Below are 14,115 nucleotides of genomic sequence, written 5' to 3' on the forward strand. Positions count from 1 at the left end.
TTTTGCATTGGAATCCGGGCCCTACTTATGACATATTTATTTCGGTTTCAATCTAGTACTCAAATAATATAACCAATTCATTATTTTTATTATTATTATTATTAGATCTGTTCGGGGGAATATAGATAAATAGATAATACCAACTTGAAGTACCTGAAATCAATCTTAAGTAAGATTTAAAAAACCAAAAAAAATATTAAGATCCTCGGAAAACATAAATGGAGAAAACAAATTGTTAAAGTAAAACTGCTCCATTTAGACCGGCTATTTATTATTTAAAATTAATTTTCATTATCACGATTTGCAACATAACTAAGAAATTTGACTTTAAAAATAATTTTAGACACCGAGACGACTGATAATAATTATTAGAAAATGTTGAAACTAAAGAATAGAATCGTATGGCGTTCACCATAATGCAAACAATAAATATAAATTAAGTTAAATAGATTTTTTTTCACTACTTAATCGGTACTTGATATCAACAATGAGAAAAATTATAATTAACTAATTTTATTATATTTTGTTTTTATTGCAATATTATGTGAAAAGTGAAAACAAATAACTATTATTATTACATGTTTATGCATATCGAGTATATAAAACCGTACCTAGCGGGGGTTACCCATTTGCACCAAAATAAAAAAGGGGTATAATTTTTCCGACAGCCCATTTGCGCTAAATTTACTTGTGTAAACATTTTAAATTTACAAATTGGTGAATTCGTATATTTAAAATACTTTGTATATAATTGAGTAGAAAGATAGAAAACAAGTTTTATTTGTTATACAATGTAGATGCTCCTTTATACCTAGTCATTCGTCAAAGAACCATTGCAGTGTGATTTTAATGATTTTATCAGACATTCGTTTCGCTACACTACATGTCTACATAATATTTTTGTTTAATTAATATAAATACGATGTACTAAATAATGTTTGAATTATAAATTATAAAAATGGAGTTCATGACAAACACAAGAGGGGGAAAAAATAGTTGTAGAAAATGACCATAAGTATAGCATAATATACATCTTCCAAAAATGTTGAAAATAAAGTTAGTAAATATTTACTTACTAACTATTTATTATTGTTTAAATAGGTACATTTTTATTATTAGTTAGTATTTTTTTTAAAAAATCATACAATTTATTATAATTTAAATAAAACAGTACTTATTGATTATAATTTGAGAAAAAAATATATTAATTTTCTATAAATTATAATTATACCAGGTAAATCTGGCACAAAATGGGCTGTCGGAAAAAAACGGGGAATGGTAAACTCCTACAAATGATGATAAAAAAGGATAACGATCGTACCACAGTAAAAATCAGTCTTGAATATATTAATATATATTATACAAATGTATGAAATTATAGGGTAAAACAAAAATTGTTTGAAAAATATAAAAACTTAATAAAATAATGATCTTAACTGACATAACTCATAAACATTTACGTTTATTTTTTATGGTAGGTATACTTAAGAGATAAACTCTAAACGTGAAATTTCTCCTTGTATATATTTATTTTTTAGCTTTTAGGGTAAGTATAAATTCATATTTTTAAATTATTTTTGTTTGTCTGCGTTGTGTCGATACCATACTAATTACTATCTCTAATCTATTAACATTTTATACTATAAATGCCGATATAAACCTATAATATAGTATATAATATGGTTATAAGCAGCCCATTATACGTCGTATAACACGCTTTATTCAAGTATTGGTATTTTATATACTCATTATTTTCAAGTTATGATCATTTTTAACTTTTTGAGCTTTTAAACTTCAAAATCGTGAATTCAAATTATATTATCCAACTTTTTTCAGGTAAAAATGTAAAAAGGTTATTGATATAACAGCTTACATTTAATGATGATTCAGATAAACTTATTCATGTAGGAGTTAACATTTGGTCGAAAAAAACATACCTTTTTTATTTTGACACATATGGGCTGTACCTAAAACAATTTTTTTTTTTTTTGGTGCAAATGGATGATGCCCTAACTAGCAACGCTACAGCAAACTTTAGTGCGGAACCGTTTTACACTCTAGTAAAATAAAAATAATCTTTTGAACAACAAAAAATATTTACTGATAAAGATAAATAAAAAAAAGGACGGTATATTGTGTAAAAGCACGTGTTGCTTTATATTGTAGACTTCGGCTATTGCTTATTTATTAATTATAATAATATGCTAGGTTCCTAGGGTATCTGAATGAGCGACCAGAGTAACAGGTATACTTAGCTTATTACCATAATAAGTAACCGCAGAAGCATATATAATATCGAATCGGTTGAAATTATTAGACATGATATTTCAATTTTAATATGACACTAAACTAGCATGCGTTTAAGTGTCTATCTTACAAACACATAATATAGCAAAACGTTCGTTACAAATTAATTAATTTAACTCTAGCACGTTTAATAGTCATCTTATAAAATCTTATAAAATTTAAAAGTAAAAATATTACCTAGTGAACCGTATACTTTTTTTTTTTTATACATTTTTACTTTTAAATGAGTTATGAATATTTTAAAAATGTACAAACCATTTAAATTGTTAATTTTTTAAAATTTAAAAAAAATAAACATAGTATTTATCATAATCGATTTTTGTATATGAAATATGAATATTAATAAAATTTACTTTTAATTGATTGCTTCTTAATTCTCATGGTTAGAAACACAACATCGTAAAACGTTTTATGTGGTACTCTTTAAAATTCAAAACCTTATATAAATTATCATAAAAACATTTATCTTTTGAAGGTATGATTTTCGATCAATACTGGGCAGGATTGCGATGCATTCTAAACTGATGTATAGAAAGAAGAATGTTAAATCTACCGTTTATAAATATTTGAAACATATTTTTTTAAACAATCTATTGTAAATTATCATTTATCATACAGAAGTAACATGAAATAAATAAGTTTAGTATGTAGTATGTACCTACCATTAAATTTTAACATTTAATAACTTTGTCTTTAAAAAAAAATATGTTTTAAATGAATGAATAAGAAATAGTACAGCAATAATTAGTAATTATTAAGATTAATAATTAAATCACGGGGATTTTTATATTTTACTTTAAATTAACTTATTGCCATTTTCAAAATACTCGAGTCTCAGGTTAAATTTAGGCTATTGCCTTTTTATTCCACAAATCAATGGAGATAAGGAGGTATTATCTCAAAGTCAAAAGTCAATGATACAATTATCAATGATTATAAATAAATTAACTAATAGGTATTAAAATATCTATTAATACCTATGATAAATGCAAAGTTCTTAGTAACAATTAATTTAATCTACCGTACTATTTAATAAGTTTGTAAAATTGTTCTGATATTAGTAATATTAAAATAATCTACTATTAATGGAAATATATACTTACTTATAAGTTATTAGTAATAACTAATAAATAATAAAAATATGACCTATAGGTAAGTATTTAATTACAAGATACCCAGATTATTTTGAATTTTTATTGTATAGGTTTACTACACCTAAAAAATTAATGGTAACCTATTCGAAAATTTGGTATATAAATGTTGAAAAAATAAAATTTATATCAACTATTTTTAAGCAACGCTATTATTAACTTATTTAATTTATTTTCATATAATTCTTAATATTTTAACTTTTAAGTAAAAGTTCTAGTTGACCTATGCAAACCATTGATTATATAGATAAAACTGTGTATAAATTAACAATTTGGTAATATACGAGTAGATATCATTGAAGTACAAATAAAAATTTTCATTTTAGTATAGTGGAATTATAGCGTAAAACAGAAAATAAGGGTAAAAAATGTCTGAAGTAAATATTTTTTGAAAGTTCAAATTCTATCTTATTAAAAAAAATATTCAATGTTAAATGGAGTGTATTCGAGTACCTATTCGGATCACACAAAAATTAAAAATAATGACCAGTGTCAATGTGGTTTTAGTAGCTCAAAGCTTTATGTTTGTCATTGTCAATATTAAGTTATAATTTATATTTTGTTTTTTTTTATACACAAAATTAATCATGAATAACCCTGTAAGGTGTAACAAAAATCTGAAATGCACGAGATCTAGCAAAAATAAACGCTAAACAAAATCAAACAGTATAACAATAAACTAGACTATTGAATCTTATTCATCATAAACTTAAAATTTTTATTTAAACTTATATATTTTGTGCATGATGTGCAACACAACATAATTTTTTTTGATAGCACCCCTTATTTTAAGTATAATATAATAACATATTATTTTATAACTGTAAACAAGATTAAATTGTTATTAATTTACTCTAATATATTATTATTATATTGTATTATATATATATATATATATATATATATATTTATATTATAATCTTTTTAATTTATTAATCATTCTAAAATAATGCAGTAACGGTTTACCAAAATAAATATTGTTTAAAGCACACTTAAATTTCGTACTATACACTTCACACTTTTCATAATAAACAAAATGTGACAAACTACACGAAATTTTAGAGTTAAGACTATTTTTTTAAAGTTATAGCTCTCATGTATCCAATTTTGAATTTAAAATACAAATTGATAGATAAGATTAAATATAAAAATATCGATTAATCCAAAAATTATACTAATAAGTGGGGTGCCCATTAAAAAAATGTTGCGCGTAAACAAACACGATATAAAAAAGTTGCAAGTTAATGGAATTCATGATTCAATAGTGGTTTTATGTCCAGCAAACTAAATAGATAAAATAGGTTAAAGGGACTTTATAGTACTGAATGCAAATGCATGTATTTTATAACAGTAGAGCCACCGCCTATTTAAAGAACTAAATATAAAAACTTTTATTGTTTATTAATGTTTAATTATTAACCGTGGATTATCTGTAATTATTAAATTACAAAATTCGTGTAAAGAAATATTTTATGCAATACAAATCACAATAAGTTCTATCAGAAAAATTGAGAGATGTGATTTTTTTTTTTAAAGGGACATTCAAGTATTTAATAAAATAAAGAAAAGTACTAAATATTTATAAAATAAAAAAATAATCTCCTTACCAAAAACCGAAGTATATACTGAATTAGTTATTAAAAAAAAAAACAAGCAAAAGAAATGTGATTTGAATTTTTGTACAAATACCTTATAACAACAAGCAGTAATTTTAAAGCCTCATGCACGATCCTTAGGTTAGTTTTAATAACTTGATTTTTGAGTGGGTATCCATATCTTGATTAGTTATCATTTTCTTGTCAATGTTTAACAAATTGTGTAGTCTTCTTTTCATGACATTTCAGATCTGAAAAATGAAGACTACATATTTGCAGGTGTTGAGATTTGTATACACAATAATAAAATGTGTATACATAGAATTTTTATATAGGTTAGACATAATATACAGCAAATCATGTCAAATACTCTGTATGTAATACTACAATATGAATCATATTCTTCTCAGTTTTATACAGTTTCTAGTTTTGAACAATAAAAATATAAATTTAATACAAGTACTAAACTCTTCTCTAACCCATAGATCAGAATCCATCAACTTATATACAAATTGTACATATTTTGTATAATTTATTTGATTATAAAAGTTACAAATAATTACACATTTTTTTTAACAGTTAAAAACACCATTTAAATTTAAAACCTCACTAAAAACAACCAAGTTGTTTTAAATGAAATCAATAATATGTATTAAATACAATTTAAAATTATTCTTCTCATTAATAAATTTGATTTTATAAACTCACAATAAAAACTTTTTTGATGTTCTGATAAATTTAGATTTATCAACAAATCACATAACAGGAAGAAATATTAAAATTCAAAAAGAAAATATGGAAAAAGGACGGCTAGTCAAACAATAAATACATATTTATATTTTAGCATATAAGGTTTATTTATTGTAAAGTCTAATGATCGCAAAACTTTTGTAAGTTAAATTCCATGATATAATTAAATTTAAAAGTTACACAATTGTATTTACTTGTTTTTATGTTTTTAATTTAATTTTTTTTTTTTATGTATTAGTAGTGTAATAATCCTGCCAAAAATTTAAACATTATTATAATCTAATGTTAATTCAACCTTCTTCAAATGCACAGTAATAAATATAAACTGTCCACAAAAAGTTTAAGGAAAGAAAAAACATGTGCACACCCTATTGAAAATATATGTCTATGGACTTATTTTGTATTAAAAAAAAAGTACAAAATATAAATAAATAAAAAAAATTACACAAAAAAAAAAAAATTGAGATATACATCAAGTTGTAGGCATTCTATTATGTACATACAATACATACACATCATTATATGTTAGACCCTGATAGACGTTAAGCCCAAGTATTTGTACACTTTAGCCAAAGGATCCAATTTTTTAAATTTTTTTTTTTTATTTAACTTTTTATTTATATATTATTGTACATAAGCAAAACGAAATCAACAATACTGTTCACACAAAACAGTATGGCATACGATGACTGTGTAAATGGCTCAGCAATAGGTGTTTAAGCTGACGTCTTGACAGGTTTCCTTTGAGGAAAATCTAGTGAAATCCAACAACCATATTCTTATTATCAAATACAAGCAATACCTCTAATACATGAATATTTTTAAAAATATTCAATACTACAATATTTAAAAAAAAACTGAACTAAAACATATCTTTTCATTCTAATAAATTTATAGTCCATAGATATATTTATAAAATATAAACACTAAAATAACTTAATACTTCACTCATTTAAAAATTTAACTTTGTTTAGCATGAATAATATATTGTTAGAATACACTATTTTTAGTATATTTTAAGAAATTATGGTTTGAGTTTTTTAAGAAAGTAAGAATTGATATTGATTCTATTAGATTAAATAGTAATTGTTGTTTCAAATAACTTATTTCAATTTTGTCATGAACAAATTTTAGTAAGTCAAAATGCCTAAATGAAATCAATTAATAGTGTCTGTGTTGATTTGCCTCGAACAATATTTAACACCAATTTAAGAACGAGCAACTGTATCAACAGGATTGATTTTTTTTGTTTAACAGATACATACAACATAGCAAATTACCATACATTATTATTAAGTTTGTTGTAAATTAATGTGACAGTAGAATTCATACAATAACTTAATATTATAGTTAATACAGTCTACAATCAAAATGTAATTTGCTATGCTAAACATATTATATTGAACAAAACCTAATTCATTTTTACTTAAATTCATGTTGTATAAGTCATTCCAAGTAATTCCCCACTCCCTGTAAACATCAATATGTATTTATAATCTTCTAAATATAGTAGCTAAATTATTTAAAAAATAACTCTCACAATTTAAATAAATAAAATAAATTGTATTTTAAATGAAAAAATACAGGGAGTGGATAATCGTAAAATAAGAATTACTAATAATAAAAATAACAAAACAAATGTCAAAATAAAATTATTAATTCAAAAAGGAAATATAATACTTTTATTTTACACTATGTTCAATTACTTTGGAATGCAATCAATATTTAGGGTTTACCTTTTCCTCCACGATTTCCATGAACACCACGAGGTGCAGGTGGTTCATAGCCTCCATACTGGTAATCTAAAATAAATAATTATAAAACATGTAATAAAATAATAAATACAATAATACTAACCTGCTCCAGCACCAGCACCGTAACTTGGATAACCATAACTATAACTGTAATCAGGACTGTATCCTGTATATTGATTATAATAATCATATCCTAAAAGAATTAACATAAAATAAATTTAAAAATATATGATTTATATTTAAAATTTGTAATAACAGTAGAAAGTGGCTATAATGACTTTCAATTGTCTGGGAATTATATAACCAGTAGGTCATAAAATTATGTAGTATACAATTAACTAGTGAAATTTCTATGCATTAATATATTTATCAATTTAAAAAATTTAGAAATTATTGAATGCTTAAGAAAATTGCTTTTTTCATGATGTAACCTAGTGGATCGCCCCCGATAACCTCATTTTTTATTTTACTAAGACACTACTAGAAAATAGACATTGTGTTAGTTGCACAAATTAATATTAGAAAATATATAGAAACATTTAATCAGTAGCGAATTGTTAAATAGTGTCGTTATAATTGATTTCTACTGTATACTGTTGACAGAAAATACATTTACCTCCATAGCCGTAACCAGGAGCACCGGGGGCGTATCCAGATTGAGGTAGAAAACCTGTTAAAAATATTAAATGTAATATAACAATATAGTATTATTATATACAAGTTATTAGTATAAAGCAATAAATAATAATGTATAATTACCTCCTCTACCTCCTCGACCCCTAACATTCCCTCGCATTCCTCTCATAGGTCCTGAAGCACCAGGCATCATTCCATAAGGCTCTACTTTTAATGCTGCTTTTTTTACATCAACCTAATACATATTTATAAATTATAAGGAATAAAATAGTCTGAGTATTATATATATCAATTAATTACTTGTTTGCCATTAATCACATGTTTTGGCGTTTTTAATATTTCAGTAACTGCCTGCATGCAATCAAATGTAACAAAGCAAAAACCTTTTCGTTGGTTTTTAACTTTATCAAATGGCATCTCCGCATTCACCAGAGGTGCATAACGTTTGAAATAATCTTTGATGTCATCATCAGTTAAATCAGGAGACAATCCTCCAACAAATAATTTAACATGTCGTGCTTTAGCTTTTTTTGGGTCAATTTTCTTGTCATTGATTACATGATTAGTGCACGCCAAGGCCTTTTTAAAAATAAATTTTAATACATATAAAGCTATAAAACCTATTACCTACATATTATTAGAAAAACAATATTCTTCTTTATTAAAACTATTTTAAAATAAACAAAAATTAAAATATTACCTAGTAATTTTTATTAAGAGCAATTGAAGTCTTCACTTAATATTTATTATAAATATTAACATTCCTATGCTATTATAAACAATTATATGATATCAATTTAAAGTATTAATACTTTGTGTTATTGATTCATGGTTCACTAGCTGATATTATAAAAGTTTATTGATTACTTAACTAGTTTAATATCTTGATAACAAACTGCTAATTTATAACTGTATATAAAGTCTTTACGTAAAAACCTTGTACTTAAGAATTTATTTAAGGAAGTTATTTTAAATTAACAATCAAAAAAATTATTTTTGTAAGTTAAAAAAAAAACTATATACACCAAAATTACTGATAAAAATTATCAACAATAGATAAAATACAACAAGATTGTAATAATTTCCTATTATTTATAGTCAAAAAAACCTATTTTTCTTACACATTTTTTCGGATAAAGAAATAGTAAAATTATTTATAAAGCAGTTGGAAAATAAAATGTATTAGAATGTAAATTATTTTCATTAAGCATTTGTTTTCTGAATCTTTATCGCATTGAATTATTGCTTCATCTATATGTATGCTGTATGAAAAGTATGTAAATATTTTTGTCATGCACAAAAAAATAGAGGAATATATGCCAACATACACATAGTGATACTATTCACATATTAACAATAAAATTACTTTTCACGCAAGTACATATTGAACATAAAATTGCCTACTAAGCCCCTTAATAAATGACATCACCTAATTTATTGCCCATGTTTATTACTAACATGTATCCTATAGCAAATGTTAATATAATAATTAAAATAATAAAACAAAATGGTATACTAACATTGTCTAGGCCTTCCATTGTCTTGTATACTATGAAAGCAAATCCTCTTGCTCGACCAGTGGCAGCATCTACTTTGACATTGATATTTTCAATTTCACCAAACTGACCAAAATGTTCACTTAAATCTTCTAAAACATACAAAAAATAATCGATTATGACTTTAGGAACTACCAACAAGTGTTTGTTGAAAATTTACTTTCGGTAGTTTCTCCTTTGAGTCCTCCAACAAAAATTTTTCTGTAACATAAAGATGATATTATAAAAATGCTCTAAAAAATAAATCCGATGAAAAAAATAATAGAGAACGAAATAACAAAGTAAAGTAGTGTAATAAAAACGGACGGGACATGTCAGACACGGAAGCGCATTTCAAATCCTAACCTAATAATGGTAGCTATTATAATTCCCGAGGAAAAACGAAGTCAAAGCAAAAACCTAGTTTAAAACAAACGGTTGATATAAAACGAAGAAACATGAACAATTATCAAACTAGCCGGGAAAATGTATCAAGAGATCGTCGTACCCGATGGCTCCGCGTTTGTGGTGGCCTGCGCACGCCGAAAGTTTTAAGATTAAAGAACCCAATTTGAATGGCGGTTTCGTCTTACCTGTCATCATCCCGGACGCATTCAAATTGTCCAGAATCATTGTTTGTTGTGGAATTTTCGGAGGTGCCATTTAGGTGCTGTTGTTGCTGCTGCGCGTCAGTGGAGTTTTCAAACTGTTGCGAGCCGTTTTGTTGCTGGTTGTCGGCCATTCCTGATGCTCGCGATACGTTCGCTTACAAAAAATATTAATACTAACACGCTTAAATAATTGCTAAACAATGAAAAGACACTATATAACAATACAAAATAATTATTTAAGTAAAAATGTACGCGTCTAAAAATAGGAACGAGAACGGAGTTGAAGGATGAGGACTGAGAAGACGCTATAGACATGGGACGAGATAGCGTCTCGTAAACAAAAAAAATGGCCGCTGGAATATCCGCAGCAATAGCGGCGCACACACCGGCGAACCACGATACCGATTAGTCAGCAACATGTTGTTACCGCGGTAAGCAGAAGTGCAACCTCTTTGCTAAACGTGTATGGCGGTATTTATTAATTCAGCCCTATCTCGAATATAATCTAACCACTTACCAATGGCTTATAAATAATCAGGGTCTAAGAAAATGTTCTAAGACCGTGTAAATGGTCATAATTCAATAAAATATTTACCCAATGTGTATACTAAGAAACACTACATGTTTCCGATAACCGTTAAACAAAACAATTTTCGGCATGATCATCATTTAAATGTTAATAGGAATTTTTAAACATTTTTTCCTAGATATACCGATCTATTTTTAGAACGATTTGTGGTAGATTATATAATTATACCTCAAGCGATATTTAATAGGGATAAATTACTATATTATCCACGAATTAAGGATATATAAGCAAACTTAATATTTTATTACCAACAACACTTTCAGCAGGCTATAGACAGTATAGACACTGTCTAATATTAACCAAATCGGTCGACATTGGCCTTGAACACGGTATACGTTATCACTTAAATAAATAATATCAATATTATCACTGAACAATATATTGTTGAAACTGTTGAAAGAACACTGAATAATAATAAAAAAAAATATAACTATTGCAATTCCAAATTTGCTCGTTTCTAGCAATGTTTGTTTACATTAAAACCCGCGAAAATCATATGGGCAATGGATTTTTTGCGTTTTGTAACGAATAGAAATACACATTATCAACATCTAGTCAGATTACGGATTCGGCTTTAACTCTTAGAATTCAATACTTCATACCGTAAGAATACAGTAGACCACCCAGTGGATTGAGTGTCGTTTCTATCACAGAATACAATTTGTTTCCATAATCTATGCTTTCAGCCACGACTCAATTTTTCTTATCAGTGTGGCCAACATTTTAAATGTATTTGATTAAACTAGAACAGTTACTACATACTTACTAGTCATATACAATTAATCGAATACTAAAAAAATGTATGCAAATAGTTTCTACCAACATAACCTAAATTGCATTCAACAAAATCGTATATTTAACAATTTTGCAAAGTACAATATTTAAAATATGTATTTTTAGTTTTTACTACCATGTATGTGATTAAATAGCAAATAGTAATAGCTATAGATGCGTTATACCAATTATTATTAAAATAATATAAGATATACAAAACCAGTCATGGAATCAAGTAGGTCAATAAACTTTGTTATTTCATGTGATTCATTTATTAAAGAAAATATTGTATGGATTCAAGTTTATTGTTATCTAATTTATATAAATACATTTTTTTTTTCAATGGAACAATTTTTTTTTTCATTTGTCCAATAATCTGATTTCTATTGCAAAGGCCCTAAAATATTTTATTATATGATATATATTTATTATACAAAAAAAATTCAAACATATTAAATTATCATATAAAAATCACACAAGTAAACCAAATTAACTAGTATAATAATATATGCACAAGGAGTGCAAGTCTTTAAAAATGTCTAATTAATTTTTATTTAATAATGAAAATAAAAATACATACTAACCTAAAAAGTAAAAAAAAAAAGTAAATTTATATTATAATTTACCATATGGTTTGTGCTTAATTAAAATAATATTAATTTTAGATATTTTATTTGTACATTTCATTGATTATATGTTCAAAACATATACCACTAATTAGGGAAGAGAGGAGTTCTACTATTTTCACAAGTCATTATTGTCATCAAGAAAAATGATTTGTTTATATATAAAAAAAAAAAAATTATGTCATTTTAAAGTGTACACACTCGCACATACAAACACACACAAAAATAGGGAGAAATGGTATTTAAAATTTAATATGGAGCGTGTCTTGCACCAGATCCTCGAGATGCTCCTCTTGTTTTTCCGGCACCATTAAATGCAGCTGTAAAAATATTATACAAATTTCATTCAAGTATAATTTTGTTTAATTTTGATCGTATTTGTCATTACCTCGACCCCTTGTAGCAGAGACAGGAGCTGGCGGTGCTTCATATCCATAACCATAATCTGAATAAATATATATATTAGTAATCAGCTATTTTAGATTATTATAGTTAGAAGCATTAATTATACTAACATTGAAATCTAGTATTAATTTATATAAATCTTACCATATCCTGCATAGCCATAGCTACCATAATAATCAGCTTCATAACCAGGATATGTTGCTCCCCCATAATAGTCATAGCCTTGAGGAGGATAAGCTGTGAACAATGATTTATACATGAAAAATAAATAAAATATTTTAATAATTAAATTATTTCTTAATACTTTCAGTTAAAAAATATCATGTAAATATGCAGCAGTAGAACTGATTAAATATCAAAATATTTATCGTTTAATTTATATTTTTACAAATAGGTTGAAATTTCTTGTTCCTAATATTTATTGTAGTCTAAAAATATTATTTACCAAGAAAATTATCAATTATAATAATTATGTTTGAATATGTGATACATAAATGAAGTTATTTTAATATTATAATGAGATTGACTATTCATGTTTGCCATATTATTGATATATGGTTTAAAATTTTCAATATCAAAGTCAACTGATCTCTCTTATATAAATTTTAGCCTAAATATAAATTATACAATATTGTTATTTGTTAGCATACATCAAGTATAATGAAACTTTTTAACAGACTCATCCTTTATCCATTTCGTTAGAGAATATCATTCTAATAAAATTTAAAAAACTCCTATTTAAAACTATCCAGGTATAATAAATATTATTTGATTTTTAAGATACTAGGTTATTATAATACAAAAAAAAATAAAATTTTATGAAGTATATCAAAAACGCAAATTTACTAAGTAAAGTGTATGATGAATAAATTAAATAACTACGAACATTTAACCTGAATTTCACATGATTTATTATCTTCAATACATTCAAGAACTGACTAAATAAATACCCATAATTATTATTAGGAGTCTATAAATAACAATAGTTTATTGTTTTTAAACTCTAAAAATAAAACACTTATTTATTGAATGAATATTTTTAAGAAAATATAACAATTGTATTATTTAATTATTGATGAACACCTAACAACAACAGAGACTATCATTTGTTAACAACAGAGACTATCATTTTATTGAATTTTATCAGGATCAAAATATTTTTTGAATAAATCTTATACCTAAACAAATATTGAACATCTTTTTAAATATAAAATTTAAGAAAAATTGTATTCCTCAATTATATTCAGTAGCAGAACTGACTTAATAAATACTCATCACATCACCAATACTAGATTACAGTACAAATAACAATATTATTAATTCATATATATTCAGAAAATTATATTCTTCAACAATATTCAGTAGCAGAACTGACTTAATAA

General features: G+C 25.2%; 2 protein-coding genes across 5 annotated transcripts in view; both read right to left on the reverse strand.

Moving 5' to 3' along the window:
• Window positions 1–5,181: 5,181 nt before the first annotated feature.
• LOC112595748 (RNA-binding protein squid-like) lies at window positions 5,182–10,689 on the reverse strand. Of its 3 annotated transcripts, none has more exons than XM_025341051.1 (9): window positions 10,322–10,689; window positions 9,910–9,950; window positions 9,714–9,841; window positions 8,494–8,772; window positions 8,317–8,428; window positions 8,174–8,227; window positions 7,661–7,750; window positions 7,540–7,605; window positions 5,182–5,304 (listed from the first exon to the last, which is right to left on the reverse strand). In XM_025341051.1, exons 1-9 carry the CDS (start codon window positions 10,468–10,470, stop codon window positions 5,258–5,260), a joined length of 966 nt encoding a protein of 321 aa, XP_025196836.1. In that variant the 5' UTR covers window positions 10,471–10,689; the 3' UTR covers window positions 5,182–5,257. The 3 variants fall into 3 exon arrangements, with proteins under 3 accessions (XP_025196836.1, XP_025196854.1, XP_025196846.1); XM_025341061.1 differs by lacking the exon at window positions 5,182–5,304 and adding an exon at window positions 6,034–6,557 and having other exon boundaries at window positions 10,322–10,688; XM_025341069.1 differs by lacking the exon at window positions 8,174–8,227 and having other exon boundaries at window positions 5,183–5,304.
• Window positions 10,690–12,318: 1,629 nt separating this feature from the next.
• Window positions 12,319–14,115, reverse strand: part of LOC112601044 (RNA-binding protein squid-like) — a 10,120-nt gene continuing 8,323 nt past the window's right edge. For both annotated transcript variants that reach the window (XM_025348452.1, XM_025348461.1), the window contains 3 exons: window positions 12,878–12,970; window positions 12,717–12,773; window positions 12,319–12,648 (listed from right to left, as the gene is read on the reverse strand). In XM_025348452.1, the coding sequence (XP_025204237.1) occupies window positions 12,578–12,648; window positions 12,717–12,773; window positions 12,878–12,970 (221 nt within the window). In that variant the 3' untranslated portion in view covers window positions 12,319–12,577. The remainder of the gene's footprint in view (window positions 12,649–12,716; window positions 12,774–12,877; window positions 12,971–14,115) is intronic.

Source organism: Melanaphis sacchari, unplaced genomic scaffold, assembly GCF_002803265.2.
Source record: "Melanaphis sacchari strain LSU unplaced genomic scaffold, SCAv2.0 Contig0_pilon_pilon, whole genome shotgun sequence".
NCBI lineage: Eukaryota > Metazoa > Arthropoda > Insecta > Hemiptera > Aphididae > Melanaphis > Melanaphis sacchari.

Excerpts from the sequence above, each read along its gene's own strand:
- LOC112595748 (XM_025341051.1), bottom strand. The coding sequence starts at position 10,470 with ATGGCCGACAACCAGCAACAAAACGGCTCGCAACAGTTTGAAAACTCC. Across the intron at positions 7,606-7,660 it reads CGGTGCTGGTGCTGGAGCAG|ATTACCAGTATGGAGGCTAT; the intron begins GTTAGTATTATT and ends TATTTATTTTAG. Across the intron at positions 5,305-7,539 it reads TGGAAATCGTGGAGGAAAAG|ATCTGAAATGTCATGAAAAG; the intron begins GTAAACCCTAAA and ends TTCATTTTTCAG.